At 36.8% G+C, this 25,325-nt stretch overlaps 2 protein-coding genes across 2 annotated transcripts in view; one reads left to right on the forward strand and one right to left on the reverse strand.

Annotated features, from left to right (window-relative positions):
• The window catches only part of DIS3 (DIS3 homolog, exosome endoribonuclease and 3'-5' exoribonuclease), a 23,673-nt gene extending 12,121 nt beyond the window's left edge, over nucleotides 1-11,552 (forward strand). Inside the window, exons 15-21 of the mRNA XM_030961281.1 lie at nucleotides 65-151; nucleotides 819-975; nucleotides 2,494-2,708; nucleotides 3,781-3,949; nucleotides 4,332-4,490; nucleotides 4,904-5,026; nucleotides 7,025-11,552. Of these exons, the coding sequence (XP_030817141.1) occupies nucleotides 65-151; nucleotides 819-975; nucleotides 2,494-2,708; nucleotides 3,781-3,949; nucleotides 4,332-4,490; nucleotides 4,904-5,026; nucleotides 7,025-7,114 (1,000 nt within the window). The 3' untranslated portion in view covers nucleotides 7,115-11,552. The remainder of the gene's footprint in view (nucleotides 1-64; nucleotides 152-818; nucleotides 976-2,493; nucleotides 2,709-3,780; nucleotides 3,950-4,331; nucleotides 4,491-4,903; nucleotides 5,027-7,024) is intronic.
• BORA (BORA aurora kinase A activator) lies at nucleotides 7,473-25,290 on the reverse strand. Its single transcript, XM_030961324.1, has 12 exons — nucleotides 25,130-25,290; nucleotides 24,406-24,577; nucleotides 23,212-23,318; nucleotides 20,852-20,897; nucleotides 19,357-19,438; nucleotides 18,072-18,137; nucleotides 17,267-17,323; nucleotides 15,504-15,721; nucleotides 14,068-14,221; nucleotides 12,409-13,007; nucleotides 11,895-12,026; nucleotides 7,473-10,432 (listed from the first exon to the last, which is right to left on the reverse strand). Exons 2-12 carry the CDS (start codon nucleotides 24,559-24,561, stop codon nucleotides 10,247-10,249), a joined length of 1,803 nt encoding a protein of 600 aa, XP_030817184.1. The 5' UTR covers nucleotides 24,562-24,577; nucleotides 25,130-25,290; the 3' UTR covers nucleotides 7,473-10,246.
• Nucleotides 25,291-25,325: the final 35 nt, after the last annotated feature.

A 25,325-nucleotide genomic window follows, 5' to 3' on the forward strand; every position in this document is an offset into this window, starting at 1 on the left:
GTTTGCAGCTCAGCTGCTGTGTCTGTCTTGCTGTAATTTTTTAATACCACTTACTGTATTGCAGAGCCTTGACACTTGCATCACCAGAAGTTCGTTTCCACATGGACAGTGAAACTCATGATCCTATTGATCTGCAGACTAAGGAGCTTAAGTATGTATTTTATTTGTTAGTTAATTCAGGGTAGGGATGGAATTAAAGACGTGTTTAAGTATTTAAGACATGTACACCATTTAGGTCATGGTGTACAAAGTTCCTGTAATAGTGCAGGACAGTCACAGAATTAGAGGATGGTTTGAGGTGGAAGGGACCATGAAAGCCTACCTAGTTCTAACCCCCTTGCCATGGGCCCAGATACTTCCCACTACATGAGGTTGCTTAAAGCCCCACCATGCCTGTACTTGAATGCTTCCAGTGATAGAGCATCCACAACCTCTTTAGTCAAGCTGATCCTCAGTAAGAGAATTCTTCTATTTCACTGCAGAATTTATTTAGCGAGTCTTGAACTGTATCTTCATATGTGAAATTCGTAGGAAGAAGTCAAGAAGTTTATCTGTTGTTTTTTCCAGGCATTTTAATGAGCATTTTTCTTGATTTTAATGTTTTAGAATATTTCATGATTTTTTTTTTCTTCTGACTTAGTATTTGGAGCTTATGAGCATTGTTTTTAATCTTAAAATTGCTTGCCTACTTGTATAAATGTTCAAAACCACTAGTTAATATTATATAACATTGTTAGAATGGTGGACTGTTTCTTCATTAGGCACTCAAAGTAAATGTCGAATGCTTTTCTAATAATATAATGTATTTATCTTGATAGAGAGACAAATTCCATGGTTGAAGAGTTCATGTTGCTTGCCAATATTTCTGTAGCACAAAAAATTTATGATGAGTTCCCAGAGTTTGCCTTGCTCCGGAAACATCCTGCACCTCCCCCATCAAATTATGACATCCTTGTAAAGGCTGCAAAGTTCAAGGCAAGTTTTTACCATGGTAATTAAGTGAATTAATTATGAAAAGCTGTATTTTATCTCTGGTTGGACACTTACCTAGGAATAAGGGCTGGAAAGCAGTATTTTATAAGTGTATCAGCTACACCTTGAAATCCCTGGATATCCCAGGATAACTGTACCTCTAGGTGAAAAGTTTTAAAAAGCACAAGATTCTTCCTTACATTGTAGCACTTGTGAGCAGTGAATGTTTCTCCTCGCCAAGTCACATGTGATTTTTGTGATAGTTTTTGGCTTGGTTTACATACATTATTGATGTACTTAAAAATTGATCAGTCACATCAAATAACATGTTTCTCTTAAAGTCAGGAAGTAAGAAAATGTGTTTAGAGTTTCCATCTGCTCCATAGATCAGCTGGAGGTTTATTTAGCCTGAAACAAGTCTAATTTAATTAAGGAGTCTGAACAGAGAAAATTAGTTTTCCAGTTTCAAGATCTTTTATTTGAGTTAACTTGTAATTTTGTAGTTACTGTGATGTACATTCACATTTTCTTTCCCTTCAGCTCTTTCCCACCCCCTTTTTTTTCTTGAGGTCTAGAGAGAAACTTCCAGATTCTCTCAGTGTGACAATAGACAAGCCTAAATCTAGCCCATTTAATTTTCCACTGCTGTAAAACTGCAATAATGATAATGATTTCGTTTGAAATTATTTAATTCTGAAAATTATTTTTAAGTACTGTTTTATTTGGAAAGCTAAATTTCTCTGCATAGGTAAACATTCTTTTAAATAAATGTAAGTGGCTTTTTTACTGCTTTTGACACAGCCATCACAGTTAGGTATTAATATGCTTTATTTATACTTTTTAATTATCTTACCATAATACAGGCATCATCTCATCTCTGGATCATACTTTATTGTCAGTGCTGTATGTGACAGAAAGAGCATTCAACTGATCATGTGATGAAATTTACCTTGTGTTTCTGGAAGTTAAAAATGCATTATGTTCACACTACCTGAATTTTTATCAGAGAGCACTTGCAAACAGGGAAAAAATGTCATACACAGTACTAGTTTTACATTTCACTTTTCCAAGTATACATTATAATAATTTTGCACAGGAAATACCATAAAGTCAATTACTTACCTTGTGCTTGGATGAGAACTTTGTGTGGCATAAACACGTGGGGGTTTCTTTACATTCTTTCTGATTTAATAAAGGGATAGAAAAATCAAACCAAAGGTATATTGTTAATATTGGCATAAAGTATTTCTTAGTTTAGAATGAGTGTCTTTTCTGAATTCTAGGTTACTGACTCAGCATTTCATTTTTTGCATAATACACTAGTAATAATCAGGGTGGGACCTGTGCATGGATGGATTTTGTTTGTTTGCTTTTGTAGTAGTAGCATTCCGTCCTGTTATTAGGTGCTATACCTGTGCCAGTTGCTAAGATTATCCTAGATGTGGCTGTTACATTTCTGCTTATATTCATAATATTTGCTAGTAATGCTTGACCTTTTTTGTTTCTTTTTTTCTCTTTCAGAATTTGGAAATTAAGACAGATTCAGCAAAAGCTTTAGCTGAATCATTAGACAAAGCTGAATCTCCTACATTTCCCTACCTAAATACACTGCTGCGAATTTTGACCACTCGCTGCATGATGCAAGCTGTTTATTTCTGCTCAGGAATGGATAATGATTTTCATCACTATGGTTTAGCCTCACCTATTTATACTCACTTTACCTCACCTATTCGAAGGTACTTGTATTTTACAAAAGTTTCAGAGAAAAGAAATAAGTGATTTATTTGTGAAGAAATGGCGGTGTTGTACATTTAAAAAAAAAGTTTTTATTCAGCATTAGATTTCAGTTGAAACAGCAGTGGCTTACATGGCAGTCCATCTTCCTGTGCACTCCCAGGTTTACTGCCCACAACTCCTCGGCTTTAGTAACATTAAAAAAATATACAATAGGAATATATCTCTAATGCACAGCTGACGTTAGTCAGCAGTAGTCTTAGCAGAGACTGAGGCGGAGTTTGCTCAGTCATTTTTGAGATAGAAACTGTTTAAATTTTTAGGAGACTGAATTTTCCATATGAAAACACTGGTTACTGGGAACTTGCTATTGGCAGCTGTTGCATGCAATGAAATAATACTTCTTGGAAAAGTATGTTAGTTTTTTCATCTGACCAAGAAGTCACTGAGTTTTGAAGAAAATAACTGTTATTGTGCTCCTTAGAAACATTTAAAGTGAAATCTCTTGGACATGGATTAAAATTCCTGTGCATTTTTATGGACAATTTGTAGAATTTCTAGAAGTCCAAATGGTAAATTTTAGTTCTTACCAGATATATTAAAAAGTTCCTCACTGAATTACGAGATGTATTAAAATGTTCCCCACTGAAATTCTAATAAGTTACATAACAAGAAGTTCAAATGTGATTATGCTTTGCAGATCTATGGCACTGAAATACTATTCTACACTAAATTTGTCTAATTTCATGGGAAAGGGAAGAAGGATTGGCTTAAAAAGCCATGGTGAAAGATCATTCTTTAGTCTAAAAATACAACATCATTTCCTTTTCTGGCACAATGAAAATTTATCTTAGCAAACATTATAACAGTATTCAGGCTCTGCAGTGCATCTTTGGTCAGCAAAGAGATGGATGCTGAATTAATAAAGGGAGTTGCCAGCAGATGGTCATTATTAGAAAAACTTAAAATCTGTAAGATTCACAAAAACAAACGTATGTTCAGAAACTTTTTTATTAATTTTGAAAAACTATGTCTCTTACTATGTCACTGATGATTTTGACCTCATCTTTGCAGGTATGCTGATATCATAGTGCATCGGCTTTTGGCAGTGGCCATAGGAGCAGACAGTACTTACCCAGAACTCACAGATAAACACAAACTGGCAGAGATGTGTAAAAATCTCAATTACCGACATAAAATGGCACAATATGCACAAAGAGCCTCTGTGGCATTCCATACACAGGTAAGCAGTTCTGAGATGTTATGTTGAACTATGGACACTGCAAGAACAAAACCAAGCAAGAGTACAGAAATGATAAAGGCTGAGGGATGCTTCTGACAAAAAGCTTAAAACATTATTTTGGTCATTCTGAAAAACTCAGAATGGCATCTTGAAGATTCTTTTAGTTTTGTGCTTTTATAAATATGACTGGTTAATTCTACAGTAATTATGAGTTATGAGGTTTATGAGATTTTTTAAAATCTGCTTTCAGGATATGCTGTGTAATTATCACTAAGTATAGATGTGTATTTGAATGTTTTATTTTTCTGAGATAGTGTATTTGTAATTCAGAAGGAACGTTCTAGTGCTTTTTTCCTTATTGTGTGTTCTGCTTTTGTTACAGCTGTTTTTCAAAACCAAGGGAGTAGTCAATGAAGACGCATATATATTATTTGTAAGAAAAAATGCAGTTGTGGTTCTGATTCCCAAGTATGGGTTAGAAGGAACAGTCTTCTTTGAAGAAAAAGATAAACCAACACCAAAACTGGAGTACAACAGTGAGGTATGTTCTTACTATTATTCTTAAAGTTTGTTGTTAAACACCTTTATTTTTTGATTTGGTAAGCAAGCAGAATGACTATTCTAGTTGGATATAGAAGGGTAAGAGAGGCTTTTCTAAATGCAAGTTCATTAATCTCTTGTAGTAATGAATGCCACTTTAGTCTTCGTAAGTCTAAATAAGTAAGTTCTGACAGGAATTTGTTTCTGTAATAGATCGTACTGACATCTCATTATCTGATTAGTTATTGCAGAAAATGCATGTATCACATATTACAAGACTGAATATTCACTATAGTAACTTTTGGTTTATTTTATTTACATGTAACAGTGCTATTTTCATACAAAGGTATTTATTTGTATAAAAACATAAGCTGTTGCAAATAGTGAGTATTTATACAAAATTTGAACTTTCAGGTGCCATCACTTACTGTGGAAGACACAACATTACATATATTTGATAAAGTTAAAGTGAACATCATGTTAGATGATTCCAACATCCAACATCAGAAAATGCGGATGGTCTTGGTAGAACCCAAGGTAAGACACAAAATTCTTAGAACCATATTATCCTTCAGTAATGTTAAAAAATCATCGTGGTAAAATTGAAATTTAACCCAGAAGAAAAAACATAATTTAGCAGCAGCTTGTAACGATTGCTTCATATCCACTCTCAATTAAACACAGGTTGGCCTTCACTGGCTGTTGAAAAGAATAGAGCCCTCTAAATTAGACTTCTGTTCTGGGCTCATCAGGGTATCTCCACTGCTGGGAATTATGATGATTTGCTGCAGTAATGTATTGCATTTCACAGTTCTGTAATCAAATGTCCCTCTGAAAATCTGCCAAAATTCAATAAGATGTTCTTTTTACTCCAGTGAACTACAATGTAACTGGAGTAAATGTGATGGGTGGCTCAGCTCCGTATAATTGCTGGGTGTCAATGGCAGTTCTGTCTTACAACCCCCACAATATAAAAGTTCTCTCTTGATAATGTTTTAAGAACTGTAATGTCCTAATAACTGTCTCTAGTCTCAAAACATTTCAGTTCTAGCTTCTTTGTGCATTTGGGACACAGGGAGTTTCACTTCCTCTCATACTTAAGGACTAATAAGTATTTTGCATGACACTACAAAATCATGCTCTTAGAGTAAGGAACATGTAACTTGGTAAACAGAATGGTTGCATCAATCGAGTATCCCTTATCACAGAGGAAAAAGAGAACCCAAAATAAGCAAGAGCTTCTTTCTGCTTATACAGTCAAACATGATTACTTTTTTTCCTTGAGAAATCACGTAAATATATCATGTTCCAAACACATGTAAATATATTCTGATCTTCAAGCTGTTGTGTGAGCTTGAACCATAGAATGGTTTGGGTTGCAAGGACCTTTAACAATCATCTAGTTCCAATTCCCCTGCCATAGGCAGGGACACCTTTCATGACAACAGTTGCTCAAAACTCCATCCAACCTGGCCTTGAACACTTCCAGGGATGGATCATCCACATCTTCTCTGTGAAACCTGTTCCAGTGCCTCATCATTCAGAATAAACCATTTTTTCCTAAAACCTAAAACTAACCCACTCTTTCAAATGGGGGCAGGGGGAAGCCATCCCCCCCCTTTCCTGTCACTGGATGATGCCATTGTGAAGTGCCTTTTCAGCCTTCTTGTAGGCTCCCCTTTCAGGTCCTGGAAGGCTGCTCAAAGGTCTCCCTAGAATCTCTTCTCCAGGCTGAACAACCCCAACTCTATCAGCCTTTCCTCACAGGAGAGCTGCTTCATTCAGCCTTCTGATCGTTTTTGTGGCCCTCCTGTGGACTTGCTCCAACAGGTCCGTGTCCTTCCTCTGCTGGGACCCCAGGGCTGCTTGCAGTACTGCAGGTGGGGTCAGGATCCCCTCCCTGTCCCTTCAGGCCACACTGCTTTGGATGTGACCCAGGACACATTTGGCTCTCTGGGCTGTGAGTGAACATTGCTGGGTCATGTTCAGCCTTTCATCCACCAGCACCCACAAGTCCTTCCCAGCAGGGCTGCTCTGATCTGTCCATCCCTCAGCCTGGGTTGAGGTGAATCCCTGTGATTTCAAAAATGGAGACTAGACAATAAAAATTGTGGCAGAGAGGAGCCCAGATGTTCTGTTGTGCATTCACATGCTGAGCTGCCCTCTACTTGTGCTCACCAACTCTGGCTTGTCAAGAGCTTCTGTTGAGGCCATGACTCCAGTCTGAGGGATACTTTGGGAACAGACACGAAGTAAGGCTAATGCAACCTGATGGTTGGGGTGCTAACAACCTGTTGGCTTTGTCAGGAGGGGGCTGTTGCTTCTCTTTGCCTTTTTCAGCTTTTATTTCAGGTGAGTGTTCTACCTCTGACTGTTCTAAGGTGGTAGACCCTCTTCTAGATTATTATCTAAATCAGAAGTTTCTGATGTTGACACAGTGTTTATAAAAGGTCTTACAAGTAAAGTCAAGTTAGGATACTGGGATAGCAAAAATTGAATTAAAATGTTCTGACTTCTGTTTTTTTCTAACTGTAGATATTAGGAAATGATACGTGTGCAAGTCTCTCTGCAGAGGCAAGCAGCAAGGACGAACCAGAGAAAAAGAAAAAGAAGCTACAAAAATAGCTGGATGTAAAAGTTAAGAAGAAATCACAAGTACTTGCATTTACATATTTTTCCCTATGGGCAAAAAAATGCTAGAAGCAGGAATGTTTACTTTTTAAATACACATTTTAATAATCTGTAAAGAATTTTTTTAAGCTACTTTTTTATGACTATGAATGCAGAACAAATTTTAAAATCATGTATATCTACACCTTTGTCCTGTGGGTGAAAATAAATATTTCTGCAAAGTGAAGAAATTATTGTAGACTTTCTTGTTAATAGCCTTTAAGGAAGGTTTGAGAGTTTGATAGAAGTCAGCATTTCTGTGCATTCTCTTTAGCACCTCAGAACTGAAAGAAGTAATTGAACAACATAGGTATTAAAGAAATGTCTTTATTCTGTTTCACTACTGAATTTACAATTAGACATGTTAAAGGACTCATTAAAACTACTTATATTAATTTAATGTAAACAATGACCATTTTGTGCAATGTCTGCCAACCAATGCATTAAGAACAATTACAGAAATAGAACAGTCAAGTGATTTCCATGGTAATTTGCACAGCAGGTTTCTTCTACAAATCAGTTGTACAAACATAATAAAAAAATAGGCATGTTTCCATGAAATAAATATTTCCTATCTAACTGAAGACTACAAAACAGGACAAAAAATACAGGCAATCCAGGTGGGAGCATCCTTAATCACTTCTCACATTCACCCATTTCTGCTCTTACTCTTTTCTTAGCTTTAAGAAAATACTAATACAGGATAAAATTAAATACTTTAGGGATTGCTTTTTTACATGTGAATACTCCAAAAGCCTCCAATCATTTAACATATTGTGAAAATAATTAAAAAACTTCATTAAAAAGTAAAACCAAATCCTAAATTATACATGTAACTCAGAAAAATTCAGAAACACATCATAATTTGGGCTACCCTGCCTGTTCATTAAATTTACATTACTGTTTTAGTAATCACAATTGCAAAAATAAATCCTTTGTATAGTCCTTTTAATTGATTGTTGTTAAAATTATCATGAGAAACAGAAATAACACAAGGTCATACATAACTTTTAAATCTCAGACAATTGTATCCTGCTTTTGAGTGACAAAACTCAGAAGCTAAAACTAAGAACCTTTTTTAAGGCCCTATTCTATAAAATTTGTTTTCCAGAAGTCTGAGTTCATCTCCTACTTTTAACAAAATTCATTCCTTAACAGTTATCAATTCAGCGTATTTCCAGCTTCTAGTAGAGCACTGTGTGAAGACAATGAAACAGCTAATATGGGACACTGGACTCCATTACTGTCAATCCCACATGCATTACAGAAACAGTGATTAAATACTTCTGTATTTTTAGAGAAGTAAAAACAATACATATCATGTTTGCTCATTAGGTTTCTATAGTAAATCTTTTATATTTATTTTTGCAATGTGAGAACTACAATCAAGTGATGTGGACAGACATTTCCCTTTTTCCTAAATACACTTTTCAGAAAGCCTTCACTAGGCAATTATTAATGGAAGTATTTCAAGAACTGTTCTAGTCAAACAACACACAATTCTCAGGTCTAACACATTGATTTTAATGCCAAGAGATTTGATTTTAATGCCAAGACATTCTGTTCACACCTCCCCTTTTGAGATACTTTTAAAATGCTATCTTGCGGTCCAGTTTAGATCTGACCAATGTGAGCAGTAGATTTCAGGCCTAGTGTGCCAATAGCTGCTCACCAGCCACTGTCTGTCACTTTGGTACAAGCTTTTCTGTGGGTTGTGGAATAGAACAGAAAGCAGAACTTCCATCCAGTATCCTGGGACATACTTGCCATGAAAAGAGATGATGACTGCTTCACCTGGAACACTTGTTAGAATGGACTTTTCATTAATCTAATGAAGTTTACCACAGCTCTACATAAATAGAGCCCAGAAATACCTGTGTATCCCCTTAGCTCTTCTTTCCCTCTTGGTCACTAGGGCCACAAGAGTACCATATGGATTTTTCTCCCCATTCACATTTATAAATTCCAGGAGGTTCTTTTAAACAAATACAAGCAAATTCAACTAAATCTGATTACACAAAGGGAGTTCTGGGCTTCTGACCCCCCCCTTCAATCCACCATTTTAATTAACTGATGGTTTTCTTGAAAGGATCAAAGGTTTACTTGTATTAATACTTTTGGTAATAAATGGCATGCAAAAGTTAATTATTTTTTAAGGATTTATTTAAGTACTTTGGTAATTTCTGTAAGCAACATAATACTAGGAATTAAGAAAGGCTGCACCATTTTCTTAGTGACAGTACTGAGACCAGTGAATCTTATTGCACCTTCTTAGGTTCCTTCCAAACATACCAGAGCATCAATTTGGACACAGTTGTTCTTCAGAGACACTGGTAGTGTCAGGTGATCAACTCCAAGTTTAGTACTAAAACAATTAGCAAAGCCACAACACTAGCTTTTAATTTTAAGGTAACCAATAATACATTTTACTTAAACCTAACTAACATCACAGATTTCTGTCAAACCAAGGAAAAAGCTGTTTAGAGAATTACTAAACAGCTTCTTCTGACATAAAGCTCATTTTATATTTCTAAGAGAACTAAACTTGGCATTTGCTCTCATCACACCCCAGCAGTTCACTTCTGTCCAGTGACTTACTCTTGGTACTAGTGGTAGTATTTATGAAGCCACAATATATATCTAGTTGGAGAAAAGCAATCCAAAACCAGACTAATACCCCTTCCACGTTTTCTTTCCCACAAAGAAGAATGTCCCTCATGCCTTTAGGAGGGACAAATCTTAAAATGTAAGTGATTTTGCAGTTATACTGGTTCCTATGCAAGTTATCCTAGGCTGCTCATGCAATCTACCCCAGTCACAGAAGGAGTACAATTCTGAAAAAAAAACCTGTTGTTTCTCTGTACCAAATCTAGACACTTTAATTTTCAAAAAGGATCACTTAATGACACTAATAAATTCTCAATAAGACCTGAAAAATACCACATTATTTAAAAACTCCCTTAATATATATCAAACAGTTTATTACATTTGCATTAGAAAAGCAAAATAGTATATATAACCCAGGTAATTGAGGTCATATGTATAAAAATTTATTAGAAACCACAGATTAAGTTCTCCATCAGAAAACTACATACCACTTTTGTGAAATCCCCGAACTTGATTTTCATTTTTATGTTTCCAAGCAGAAATGTTGCAAGTTGCATTTTGACCAAATACTGTGCTATGTGTTTTGGCTTTTTGAAAACAGGATTGCTTCTCTGGAGATTTTGTTCTCAGCAACTGATTGTCCTTATGGCTTAAAACAGAACACTCCTAGGTGAATAAAAAAAAGTTAGTTTTAAAACAATTTTAACAGAAATTCTCCAAAAGAAACAAGATCCAAGATTACTAACTGCAAATTTCAAGTATAGTAAGTACTTAAGTACCAACTCTACCCTTCTGAAATGAGAAAGAAATAAAGTAACACATTTTCTCTACACAGAAATTTGAAACATGCTGTCTGCAAGAACTACCTCATTTCAAGGGCTCACATGAATGTCTGAATGAGCCTGACTTGAATCTTTCAGCCAGCAATGTCTGTGATTTTTTCTTTTCATTCCCTGGGGTTCTCAGTTGTAAGATCTAAATGAAGTGTTTAATGCCTTCACACTTTACTCCTAATCTAAAAAGCAAAATTTGGCTTAGTCAGGACCCAGCAGTTCAAGGACTAACAGTGGGAAAAGGCAGCTGAGTGACATTGCAAGTCCCTCTAGGACAGGTTTGATACCAGACAAGTGATTCTGGCAAGTAAAATCCATGTCCAACAGAGTGACTGGGGCAGGAACTTGGATGAGTATTTTTAGAAGTTAATGACAAAACATATATTGTTCTTGTAAGGGCACATTTATCCTGGTCTTAAATGAACAGTTTAAAATTTGGTATCAGTGGTCTGTAAGACACCATCAGTCAGCACTTCCCCTTGGCAGAGAAGTGGCTTTTAGCAGGTCACATCCAGAAGCGAAGTCAGGGCTGAATGGGTTTACTTGAGGTTGTTTTATAATCTGGTACTAATGGTCAGTACTGTCTCCCCTTGAAGGACTTTCAAGACATAGCAGACCATAAACTACTAAGTTTGAAGCATCATGTGACCATAATTACTGAGGAGATGATCTTTGCTCTCTTCTCCAAAGAAACTAGCCTTGCTTCCAAGTCACTGGAAAAAGTAGAACTCTTTCCTATCAGTCACAAGATTAAGGGGTTGGGAGCTTTGCTAGATATGTATTATCATTTGTAATGAGTTTTTCAGATACGTCCTCAAAGGGCTTGTAAAAAGACTGTACCCATGCAGAAAGCTCCCCACCAAGTCAGCATGCCAGGTATGGTCTAGGACTCAACACTAAGTTTATAAAAATTGGCAGCAGACAATTTTTCTCCTGGAAATGTCCTTCTCCACAGGCACATGTTTAAAACTCAGCAATAAGTGAAGCAGCAAGAACAAAATAAATAAAAATTATAGACAGACTACAGTAGTCACAAACAGCCTCACTACTACTATTCATGCATACACCTCAGTTTCCTCCAAAACAACCTTTGCTTTTATCATAAAACATTTTTTCTTTTTCACCAGTTTAAGATATTTGTCCTGCATTTATTCAATATAGTCTCTGAACCAACACTGCATTAACATCTTTATTATCATCTGACAGTCTCTCCCCTCAGGCTCCCTGAAACGAAATAAAACAGGGAATGGATGCTTTAGATGGGAAGCCTATCACGTTTTAACCACAATGCCTACCTTTGTTCTAATCACCTGAGATTTATTCTGAAACACAATAGTGTTCACATCATTTTCTCTGCAGCTGTTTTCAGCCCCTGCAGTATCCATAATGCTGTTTCCACCAGTCTGTGTATTGTAACCACTGTCCACCTGAAATCAAAAAGCAGGGCTTGAAAAATGTACTGTTGTTTAACACAAATAAATTCCTCAGATACCTGGTATGATTTGCATTTGATTAATAGAACTTAATCCAACAAACCAACTATGACTGGTTAATAACAAAAGCAAATTGTGAACAGGTCTGTCAGCATTAGTTTGGATCAAGTTAAATATGCTAATGTACAAAGCAACACAAAAATAATTGCTATGCTAACTCCACCCAAAGAAGGGATGAAGGGAAGGGATAAAAGTCATGATACCACCTGGATGCCATATCCAATAAGAGAAAATAACAATTACTTCCAGATTAGTATACGTATTCCAAGTTATGTTGAGCTCAGTTTTACAGAGAAATCAAAAATTGTATTTTTACCTGAATACTACTGTTGTCACAAGGAATTGCGCTGCTTTCTGCAAGAGGTGACATGCACATGCGGGAGCTTTCAATACTGAAAGTAATGCCTGTCATAAAGCTGGTCATTGGTGTATTGCTACTGCCAATTGTTTCTTTCATCCAAGTGTTTTCCTCTGACACTTCAGCTGCATCAGCCATGTCCACAGTATTATTTTCCTTTAAGCCTTCTATGTCCTGAAATGATGACAACCTTTGATGACAACCTTCTGAGTGATCTGGTGCAATAGACACAGTTGCCACCACGAGATGTGTACCATGTCCAAAAGTATCACTGTCTTCCTGATGTACCTTTATTCCATTATCCATTTCTGGGAAGTGAGCTTCTGCTGGAGAAGCATTTTCCTTGTCCTCCTCATCCTCGTGATTCTCAACTGCAATTGGTATTCTAATGACAGAAGTCTGATATTGGGCAGTTCCTCTACAGGCTCCAAGTCTCATAGGAGAGCAATTTTTAATTGGAGAACAACCATCTATGTAAGGACTTCTTGTACTTGGGGGTGTCATTCTACTTGAGGAAGAAGGAATATCTGGAGAACGAAATGTAAATTTTCTTTGGTCTGAAAAAAAATGAGCAAAGTTTAACTTCACCTGATAGAAAAACACTCGTCATTCTCAAGGCCCTGCAGTCCACTGAATAATTTATAGCCAACTACAGAGTATTTCACTGACTGTTAACTCCCAAGCCAACCAAACAAGCAAACCCAAAAACCAAACCCACCACCCATACATACATTTTACCATGGTATATGGTAAAGTCAAGTTTTTATCCCATCACATTTCTTTTCTATGACATCATTTGCTGTATTGAAGACCTTGTATTTTTAAACGTCATTACTATACAGTATTCAAAGGGAAATGGGTGAAGGCTGGTTTTGTGTAGTCCATTAGTCCCCCATTTGTTTTTTCCAAAACAAATGTCAATACACAATCTATAGGCATTTAAATTTTTGGCAGCAATGAAGTTTAAGCTCAAACAAGTGAGAAAACACCTGTGCAACCTCCATATATAATGGTGTAAAATACCATTAATCAAAATGTGTAAAAGTCACGTATAAATATGTATAATCATACCAAACCTGTATAGTCATGTATAAACAAGGCATTAAGCCTTACCAGGTATGGACACAGCATGAAACAGTGACATTTCCTAGAGCAATGAGGACAAAGTGTTTGTGATTTCTTCATGAGTCATTTCATTTCCAATAATCTTCATGATGGCATGATCTGAAAGCTCAAGCTAAACATACTTCACCCATTAATATTAAAATGCTTCAGGCTGGGCCAACTCAGAATTGTAACCTGACTAAATTCAGGCATGTGGCTTTAAAACTCTTCCTACACTAGACTGAATTAACCCTTTTAACTTTTCTTCATTCTTATTGGGTCTCAGTGCCTTCTTCTGAAATATTTTTTCTAGTTGGTAAGTTGCAAACATATGCATTTCATTGTTTCACATATTTCACTGCTAAACAGCAGATGTGTTATACAGGAGACTGCTGGTCTGCCTAGCACAGAAACGCATCTCCAAAAGAAAAATGTTCCAGTAAGAATTTAATAGTTTTTATAATAAAAATCTATTACTCAAGATAGAGTAATAAATATACAATTAAACCATACCTGAGAGTGGTGTTTTTCTTATGTGAAAAGCAATTGGTGAAAAAGCAGGAGAACCATTAGGTGCAGGAGACCCCTCTGAAAATGGGGGACTGGTTATACTTCCTAGACTATAAGCTCTTGTTCCTCCCTGAATAGGACTTGATGAAAACTGACCCTTCAGAAAAGAGAGGGAAAAAAATCATCAAACCCACAGAGCATTATTTTCATAAAGTAAACTGTGGCTAACATGCATATATAAAATTGTTCTAACTAAAATGCTTAATATGGCAGCACTGGGAAGGACTAATCCTTTACAATAACAATAACAATCTCTAGTTTAGCTTAAATATTCCAATTGCAGGTCTTTACCTGGACCTTATGCCTCCACACAGGGAAAAAGAGCAATGGACACAAACTGTCACATAATACCAGCTAGGACTATTTTATCCACTATACCTAAGAACTATGAGAAATGTAAACAGTGTATTAATGCTATCTGTGTATCTAGTCAAGTGTTTAATCTAAATTTCTTACTCATATCACTGCATATAAAAGTCAGTCACTATTTATATTTTAATGTAATCCAATCTACTTAATTCAGCAGTAGATATAAAAGTGTTTGTCTTTAAGAAAAGAGAGAATGATTTGCTTAAGACTATCATGCAAACAAACAAAAAACAAACCCTCAAAAAACCAACAACCAAACAACAACAAAAAACCCCAGACCAAAACCCACCCTCTCTCCTACCCATCACTTCTGGCACTACAGTTATATTGTAGGAATTCCCTGCTAGGTTACCTTTGTTTTTAAAGCTACACTATCCTAGTGTAGGTAGGTTTTTTCCATGCACTTCAAACCACCCCACAGATGAAAATTACATCACCTAAACCCCTTCAGCTATGTCCACATGGGGATAAGGTTCATCTTGTTTAATTTAAAAAATGGACATTTTGTTCTGTGTTCTAGTAAATGTCTATTCATCTGAAAACTCTGGCCAATGGGAAAGAAAAAGGCATATTTAGCACTGCACTTCAAAGATTCACAAGTCATTTCTTTCACTATAAATGAGCTTATGAGATTTAAAGGAAATATAATTATATCACATGTTCATATCAACTGTTACTGTAGGCAGCAATTCATGGATTTAAACAGGACATTTTGTAGACACATTTTATGGGCAAAAAAAGGTTATAACATGCTTTCAGCAAGTCTTTTGTATGTTTTAATTCCTACTCCCTTTTCATAACAAAATTAAAACATAATTCACAATACAAAAGAAGAGCAGCATAACGAAATAATTTGAAATAATAAAAAGTCAGTAATATATTCTTTCAGGAGTTTTGTTCACATATTTTTTTCAGAACTTGAAAAAAAAAAACCAAAAACCCAAGTTTCAGTCTAACTCCTACTCTCCCATAAAGTACATCTGACCCAGCCTACAAAACAGGCTACTTACTGAACTAGATGTGTCCAGAGGGCTTCTGCACCGGACTGGAGATAACTCTATGGAACAAAGCACTCCAAGTGGCTGACTACCACATGGACTGTGCAAAGAAGGGGACAAACATGCAGATACATTCCCATTCTCTTCTAAAAACAGCTTTCTTCTGAGTGATGAAGAGCTCAGATTTTCCTGAGACTGATCTGCAAATTCATCAGTTCTAAAATATTCACCTGGAAATGTGGGGGAAAAATTGTTTCCAATACGAATATAGAAAAAAAATACATTCCATTACAGGAATTAAAACATTTAATCTAATTAAATTAAAATATTTAATCTAATTTACCAATACAGCAACTAATTAATCTGTTTAGGCACCTATCCCAAAGGACTGCTTGTCATCCCTACAAAAAGTCACCTCTGTCTACTAAGGGTAGTTCCACTTCTGCCTATCATCCCTTAATACTAAAGTCTGAACTAAAAAATATAAAAACATTGGCTTCTATATACTTATTGATCTTTCTCCAGAACTGTATTATTCCTCACATCTGAGCTGTCAAACAGGGATTATTTTACTACCCAAGCAAACCTAGACTCTTTTTCAGGTCCCCCATATGCTTTGATGGTCTTCATGATACATCCAGAGGCAAACCAGATTAGACTTGAAGAAAGTACAAGTAGTTAGCTGTTTACAGTAGGAAAGCATAAACTAAAACCCATTAAAATATGCTCAGGTTTACCAGATTATTTTAGATTTTTTCTCTTCTTCTATTCTAGTTGGATATTCCCTGTAGGAGAAATTTTTCATGAACTCCCAAACTATGTATTGATGGAAGCATTTGTTAAGACAAAAAAAACCAAAGCAATAAATACGTTTTGCCAGCCTACAGTCACGGTTCTGAATTTCAGCACTGGGATAGGAGCATGCAGCCAAAATGCTCTGAGCTGGCTGTACCCACTGTTCCCACCTATGAGCTGTAAGATCAGGCCCTTCCAGGCCCCTTGCCTGAGAAGGCGGCAGCAATTGCTTGCTGCAGCACTTCTTATCAGACAGTTAATTTGGACTTCCGCCTCCTCACTCTGCAGTCATGGCTTTTTTGCCACCACACAACTTCTAGTACCCACCATGGTTTCAGGTACAGTAAAGCCAGAGTTACAGCTCAGCTTCACTCAAGGCAAGGTTGGGCTTTGAGACTCCTGGCTGGCATCTGCACAAACAGCTCTGGTAAGACAAATTACTGCTCTGTTTGGGAGAGGCACAGGCTCTCTAGAATCACTGAGCATCCTGAGTTAGAAGGGACACACGGGGATCATCCAAGTTCAACTCCTGGCCCTGCACAGGACCTCCCAAGAGTCACACCATGTCCCTGAGAGCATTGGTCAAATGCTTCTTTAACTCTGTCAGGCTGGTGCTATGACCACTTCCCGGGGGAGCCTGCTCCTGTGCCCAACCACCCCCTGATATCCAACCTAAATCTCCCCTGACAAAACTTCAGGCCATTCCCACAGGCCCTGTCAATCATCACCAGAGAAAAGAGACCACTGCCTGCCCCTTCTCTTCCCCTCATGAGGAAATTGTAGAAGGCAATGAGGTCTCCTCTCAACCACCTGCAGGCAGAACAATTTCCAGTCATGCAGTAACTGTCTAATTAGAATACACAGAACTTTCATTCATACATTTCGTTTTCAGTATTTCACAAGACAAACCCAGCCAACATTACAAAACCAAGTTTTCTATTTAGACATTGATAATTAAATTTAGATATTACATGACATACCTAGTATTTTCTCTAAATTAAAATCCACTGGCAAGGACAGTACTGTCTGACAAGCAGCTGCAACGAATAAAACCAACAAAATTAGCTTACAGTGACCTTTTGCTAAAGCTGTAGAAACAAAAATTCACTTTCAAATTGCACTGCAATTGAGGTATTTAAATTACACTTGCAATAAGGAAAAGTGTTAATTAAAGTACGATTCCGATTTGACAACACTGCATGCAGCACACTAGGCTTAGAGATAAAAACCCAAGAGTTTTAGGAATGCCTCTCTAGAGGCTTGTATGTTAACTGAGAAGAGGTCTCTAAAGAAAGGAAGGATTCAAAAGGAAGCAGCAGAAAAATCAAAATACTTTGGGGAAAACCAGTACCTATTTATCTAAAATGATACCGTTTAAAAGATATATTAAGATTTCTGATATTTATTTGGCACAGAAAATCATGATTCTCTAACCCAAAACAATCCAGCATATTAAAGGTTTTTCAAAACTGTAATTTACTTATATATCTGAAGCTCACATTCACTTTTTAATCCAGAAAAAGTAAGCATTGAGTTGGAAAAAATGCACTCCACAGTCTACAGGAGACTTATTTTTTTACTTGAAAAAATACAAGGGAGTAAAACAGAATTAAATTCCTATGAAAAATGGATATTAAAATTAACAGTACCATACAGTTCAAGAAAAACTATTTCTACAGTAAGACTAACAAACAAATAATTTCCTTTTGAAATTAAATATCCATTAAAAATGCATTATTTTTGTTCAGAGAAAGCCTGTAATTTTAGGCATTGCCTTTTACTCACCATTGCTTTTCCCAGGCTGCAAGCTCAGCTGTCTTCCAATCGGGGAAATGTTATCAATATCTATAGCTGGAAAACATAAAACTTAAATTTAAACATCCACTGCACATAGTTTTGAAATGTGGCAACATTAAGTTAAAATACATAATACAACCAAACAAAATTTTTGCATCAATGTTTGGAAGAGATTAGAAAGGAGTACTGAAAAAAGGTTACCATTATACTATCAAGAGAATTTCAGCATGTTTCTATTAAAAAAAGCTTAGTGAAGTAGCATCAACATTGCCCAAAACTTTGCCTCCTCCTGTCTCTACATGACACAGATTTAAAACAAATTAGTTCATGCTTGGCTAAACAGGCTGTGTTCACGTAAAACACATTTCCAGAAAATCATTCAGTCTGGACTGGAGAAAAGTGAAGACACGCTTCAACTTTTTTTTTATGCAGCTGAAGAACACATTAGACTATTTTCTTTTTCCATTCACTTTACCAGATTTCAGATTATGCCTTATGTTCTCTGTCCTTAAAGTGACCATATTACCACTGACAATTCAAGAACTATCCACAAGTTGCATTTCCTTGATAAAAAATTTAACAGCTTAGCCTTTCCCAAATCTTCCAAGAATCTCCACTTACTTAAGACTTTCATACCAAACAACACGGCATGCAAACAGTACTTTATAGCTCACATTTTCCATCTTGTAATCAATTTATTCTGTATTCTGCTGGTTTTATATAAACTTCAATAAGAGCATTAAGAACAAAATCTAACAGTGGCATAAATGAAACAAATTTAGAAAACCCACCACCACTAGTGGCAGTGAGCTAGCAGGATGACAACAGGAATTTAGGCTGCTAGTAAAAGAATACAGAATTCTATTTCCAATATGCTTTATGGTGAGGAAAGCAGCGGGAGTAAGAGGACATGCAAGCATCTGAAGAAAAAAAGTGAAGTAGAAGACTTGGCTATTACTGGTATCAACACAGTTGATAGTTCCAAAGTTTTGTGTGTAAATTAAAATGCTTGCAGACAGATGATTAATGGAGAAAAATTTAAGAACAAAGACCAAGAATAACAAAAAGGAAAGTTATACAAGACTAAAAATTATTTATTAATTGCCAAACAAAGAAAGCACTTGGCAACAACAGCTGAAAAATCGATCAGTTGTGCCATATTTTATCCCTGGTTCTTAACATTTAAATTGAGGTTGAAAGAAAAATTATGCTTGATAAATTCTCCAAAAGCTATATTGTTTTGGGTGGACACAAAAAAGCAAAAGCAACTTACATTTAGTTGAATTAAACTGAGAAACTTGCTTGCCTTCATGTTCAGTCCAAGGAGAAGGAACTATGAGTTTTTTTGTGAAAAACTGGAGTAGAGTAAAAACAAACCATCTCAGTACTTTTAAAAATTTTCAACTTTAAATTTACACTAGTACCCTGAACAAGAAAAGAAAATGTAGAACATTTCATTATTGTAGGCCCAAAGAGGTTAAAGAAAAAACATTTTGATTTGAAGACCCTTATGCTCTTTATGACCCATAGTACCTCAGATCTTTCAAGTTGCAGAGTGAAAACTACACACAAGTTTCATTTAACAGTAATCACACATTTTAAAAATTGAATTGTCACTACCATGCTTTCTAGCATAGTAGTTTAAAAATAATTAGTTTTAAATTTTCTGTTTGTTAAGTTTTATTTTGACAATTGAGTACTTCACAGAAGTGACAGACACTGCAGTAACAGTAGAAGCGATAAAACAAGGCTTTTCAGCAACATTATTAGTGTCAGTGTATTTGGCTAAACTAATTAGTGTTAAAATACTTTTGAATACTGGCCATTCAGTCTTTTTCTGTGAACCAGAAACTGTCTACCATCACAGTTGCACTGAGAAACACCCTGATGGCTGAGGAGACAAACACTATTACAAAGCTTCAAGAAACACATGGCAAATCTTGTTGTCAAATAAATGCAAGACTCAAAGCAAATGAAAAAAACTTAGTCTGAAACATGCAGCTATTAAAGGTATCATTTTTATCAGAGAGGGTTTCAAGCTGTTCAGCTGCATAATCCATTAGGTTATACCTCACAAAGAGGAAATACCCCCTTTAATGCAAATTTAGAACAACAGAGCATCTTAGCTTCAGGTCAACTACACAGCTCCTTTATGGAATAATAAAACATTTTTTGTTTGTAGAGACAGAAACTGATAGACCTGCCTATCAGAGACTTATTTTATTTTTTTAATTGAAAACAACATTGGAGATTTCTGTAGTGAATATGTTTAACATTTCATTTTTCCTTCTCTGCTAACCAAATGAATAGTGAAAAACAAAATGAAATGCATGGGAAAATACAAGCTACCAGAATAAAGTCTTCCATCCAAAAAAGTAGACTTTGAAAGAATAAAAAAAAAAAAACAAAACCACACACAAATTCTCCAATATTTCAAAAAAATGCAGTCTCACTCCAACTGTTACTGTAAACCCTCAAATTCTCAATCACTGTTTCTAACCTGAAGTTAGTAAGAGTTATATTACAGCCACATTACCACTAACCAAAAAAAAACCAAAAGAAAATAATCTCTTGTTTTGACCTACATGTGTCTGAAAGAAGAGGGGAAGAAAAGGAGTGCGTGGATTCCCAGCTACAACTGCAAGGGATGAGCGTGCAAAATTACTTTCTTACTGAAATATAATAGGCTTCTGGGTTTTGAAATCCTGTAAAAGACATGAATCTTTTCTGTATACAAATCAATATTTGAGAGCATGAAGTTTTATTACCTCCTCAATAGCTTTTTGCCTTCTGTCTTCTGTCTCCTTATCAATTCTAAGTAACAAATGAAAAACAACTCAATTATCAAAACCATCACATAAGTAGGAAAAGATGTAAAGTCCAGACATATAATAAATTTAGAGATGCTTAAGAGGAACTGAATAAATTAAATTGCACCAAACCCTAAATCTTATGATGTTTTTACTCTTACATGCAATGATCTCATACATAAATTTAGAAATATAAATGCACTTCTCAATTCAGTTGATTTGAAAAATATTTGTACCATTTAAAAGTACATAATAGCAAATAGTCTGTTTACTCAGCCAGTCTGGACCACCAAAACTCAATCATAACTGATCTTCCAAAATAATTTCATATGAATGTATTTTACTATTAAAATTCACATGAGATTAGACTTGCACTATAAAACCAAGCAGACTAAAAAACAGAGCTGTAAGGAATTAAAGGGCAACTGAAAACACTCCTGGAATTTGCACACTCAAATTCCTGACACAGCCCACTTTCCTAGCACAGAGTTCTCTCTAGTCAAATATCCAGTCTGCCACAGCTTCTTCAGTTTCAGTTTCTAACAATGACTATATTTCCTTGTGCAGCTTTTAACTTAGTTTTTAAAAAAATATTGTAGTTACTTCATGATGTGTGAGATTCTATATTTATATTTCCTCTAACGGTCACCTTCAAGCCTGACTTTCAGTTACTACAGTGTAATTTACTGTAAAATTTTTTGAAGCTTATAAATGTTCATAATTTTCTTAGCTGAACCACCTAATACTTTCATTCACAGTTCATACACCCGAATTACCCTTGAATAATTTCAGAAATCAGTCAGATAACAAGATACTATTCGATACACAAGCACACACAGATGTGACAAATACATAAACTCTCACAGCTCTCTCTTTTATGCCTATCAGACTTCAAATATACCTGCAGTCTTTGGACATGCCACTTTCAATAACATCTGCCTAGATGATGCTAAAGTGACAGATCTGTGGAGGCATTTGCAAGAGTTGTACCAAAAAACAAGCACAATCACTGTGGATTCATGTATGTGTATGCACTGAAACATGCAAGCATGGACACAGCAAATCTACACATAGTCAAACTAGCCTCTTTCTAGTCACAGCAGATGGTAAAAAAAAAATGAACCACAGTGATTATGAAACATTGGGACAGGCTGAAAGGACCCACTGAGACAATGCATGTTTACATCTATAGGCCATGTCACTCATCATCACTGCAACTGTCACCCAAGTCTTCTCCATTAAAGCTAGCTTGTCTGAGTAAGGTTCCAGAAACAATGGAATTAACTCCCTAAAAACATTAGGCTTAAGGCTTTAAAACATATAAAAAGCATCAGTCTGAAACCTACTGGCTGCTAGAGGAAGGACAGGAAACATTAAGACCTGCTGATTCAGATACAGCTGGGGACAGTAATAGTCCTACAGGTCTTATTATTCAAAAAGATGTAGGTTCAGTCAGACACTAAAAACAGTAAGTTTTTATGATGAGGGTGTTGAAACACTGGAACAGGTTGCTTGGAGAGGTGGTAGATGACCCATCTCTGGAAACATTCAAGATCAAGGTGGATGCGACTGAGCAACCTGATCTAGACAGGACAGGTTCATTACTCTATCCCTGCAGTGCTTCACGCCTTCAGGAGCAGTTCCTTCCACAAGTTTGTATCTGAGAAATGTTCAGGAGAGTCTACAGGGTTCACCATTAAGGTTCTTCTGGCTACTTTCACGTGGCACATCATTCTCCACCACTTGCATGTAAAATTATCCCTCAGGATAAGTTCCAGATACCGAGACTGTTCTACCCATCCATTTTCCTCATGCAAGTTATTTTCAGAGAAGGGAAAAAAGTTGAGGTAAGGTTCCCAAACTGCTTCAAGTAACTAGCACTGGAGCCCCTTCATTCACATTAATTTATACCTTTGAAAGAGACTGCTGGGGCTTCCCCAGCACGTCTATCCTTCTGCAGGAGCCCCAGGGGCCAAAGGAGCCTCACTATGGAGCATTCTCAGAAGATAAACTGTGTTGTAACAAGGAGCAGAAGACATAGCCTGGTAATGATCACTGGCAAGACATTTTCTTGCTTCCACCAGCTGCTTTTATCTGGCTGTCTTCCAAACTGCAATCAGAGTGGATCAGCAGTTCTTAAAAGGAAGCAACACAGAGGTAGCCTCATCTAAATATTATATCCATACCACGTAAAAAATTGTGCTAAAAGATTTTATTAAAAAGTCTTTCATGCTATGCTGAAATGTTAATAAAGCAAAAGAACAAGTGTTCGAGTATTAAAACTAAGTTAGCTGCATAAAAAATAAATTGTAAGTTACCTAGCACGGCTCAAATACATTGCTTGGCGTCGAATGTCTTCCGAGTCTATTTCCACAGGATTTATAAGAGCAAGCTGATCAATAGACCATCTGAATTTTCCTGGTGTCTAAAGAAAGAAACAGGCACCTTAGTGCTTGCTAGTCTGAAAAGATAAAAATATAACCACAGGACGAATCTCAATGGAACAAGACAATCACAGCTTCCATATAGTTTCTGTCAAAAACAATCAAAAGTGTTCCTATTTAAATGATCTACTCTAAAAAAACATTAAGTCAATCAGGCTTCTTATCCTGCTGGTAGTAATATTGCAATGATTAACAACATAATATTAAAGTAGAAGGTTACAGCTGGTATTCACAAACAGAGGTGTCAGTTTCTTCCCAATTCCTACGGACAGGTCTACTAAAGATACAAAACTTGGGATGAACTTAAATTGCTTCTTCAATCCGAACTGTGGTTCCACAGAAACTCAGTATCCTAACCCAGATTATCCAAATAATAGAGCAGTCTTCCTTTCAGCTACCATTTCTAAGACCGGAGCTGCAATGCCTGTACATTCTGCAATGCTTCCCTCATAAATGTCATACACAGGGCACAACAAAACCCAATTCAGAAATAAGAAGCTTCATGCCTTTATTTAACAAAGTACTGTTCAAATATATCTGGAAAATTATCTACCAAGTGAGCCTTTTTAGTCGCATTAGGAGATTCACCTCTACTGCTTATCAGAAAATAATTTTGACTGCAAACCAGTATGTAATTTGCAAGGAAGAAACCAGTCATAGATACACAAAATCACTGACTCGAGTACACAAACAGCTCACAACATAAGTGCAATTAAGTTTTCTTTGCAACCAGCCTACTCAGCATCTAAGTAGAAACTGGTTTTCTGCACTGTAAGTAGGACCAGAGTACCACATCTAACAACTAGTCTTTATCTACTTTCTACTGGTTTTAGCACTCAATCACTATTATCTAAAGACAAAATAAATTTAGGCAGGGAGGAAGACTAAGCGGCAATATTTGTATTTAAAAGCAGCACAGTTTTGTGAAGAGAAGGAACTCCAAATGCCACCAAAGCTCTTTAGCTTGGTACATATGTTGAAGTACACTAAATAAGATACCCTTTTTAATCCATTTGAAAATATTAACACTACATTTGTACAGTTACACAACTAACGACTAGATCTTACAGATGAGGATTTCGTTGACTTAAAGACTGAAGGACTGGAAACAATCTGCTCCTGAAGAGTATAATAATCACTGGGACTTTCAAAAGGATTCAGGATTGTGACTCGTCCTGGAGTTTCTGGCGTTATCTGCATTTTAGCTTCTTCCGTATCACCCATAACACTTACGCTGTACCTGAAAAACAGGGAGAGCAAAATTAGGGATAACAACGAAATCACCCTTTTGACATTTTAGGGCCACCCTGAAGGCTTTGGGCAGAGAGAATTAATCATTTATAAGGCACCAGCAACATTTCAAAAACGAAGTTAGCTATGGGTTGGACCTAATGATATAAAGTTGTTAAATAAGGCTGGTACGAACAATTGCAAGCAAACAGAAACTACGAAAACGAGTTAAGAAAAAACACGAAAAGATGGTTTAAGAAAAGCCAAGCAAACATCCAAACAAGGACAAAACAACAAATAAACAAGAGAAAAATCCAAAAACAAACAAAAAAAAAACCCCAACTAAGCACCCGAAGTGACCGAACAGCCCCAGCGGCCGGGCAGCAATAACGCCCCGGGCGGGTCCCGCTCCGCCCGGGCACTAAAACCGACCGCCCTCCGCCTCAACGGGCCGGGGCAGCCCCGGGCCTCGCGGGGCTCCGGCAGGAGGCACCTCCCGGGCCCCCGGCAGCGAAGGGAACGGGAACCCCGGGGGAAGCGGCCCCGCTGAGCCCCTCCTCACGCTTCTCCCCGGGACGGTGCCACCGCGCCGAGCCGCTCGCCCGTCTCCCAAGCCCCGCCGCCGAGGAGGCGATGCCCGGTGAGCCGGGAGTGTCGGGTGAGCCGGGAGTGCCGAGGATGCGGGCACAGCCACCTGCCACCGTTATCCGGCCGCCGCCGCGCCGCTCCCGCCCCACCGCGCCGGGCGGCCCTTTAAC

This window comes from Camarhynchus parvulus, chromosome 1 (assembly GCF_901933205.1).
Source record: "Camarhynchus parvulus chromosome 1, STF_HiC, whole genome shotgun sequence".
NCBI lineage: Eukaryota > Metazoa > Chordata > Aves > Passeriformes > Thraupidae > Camarhynchus > Camarhynchus parvulus.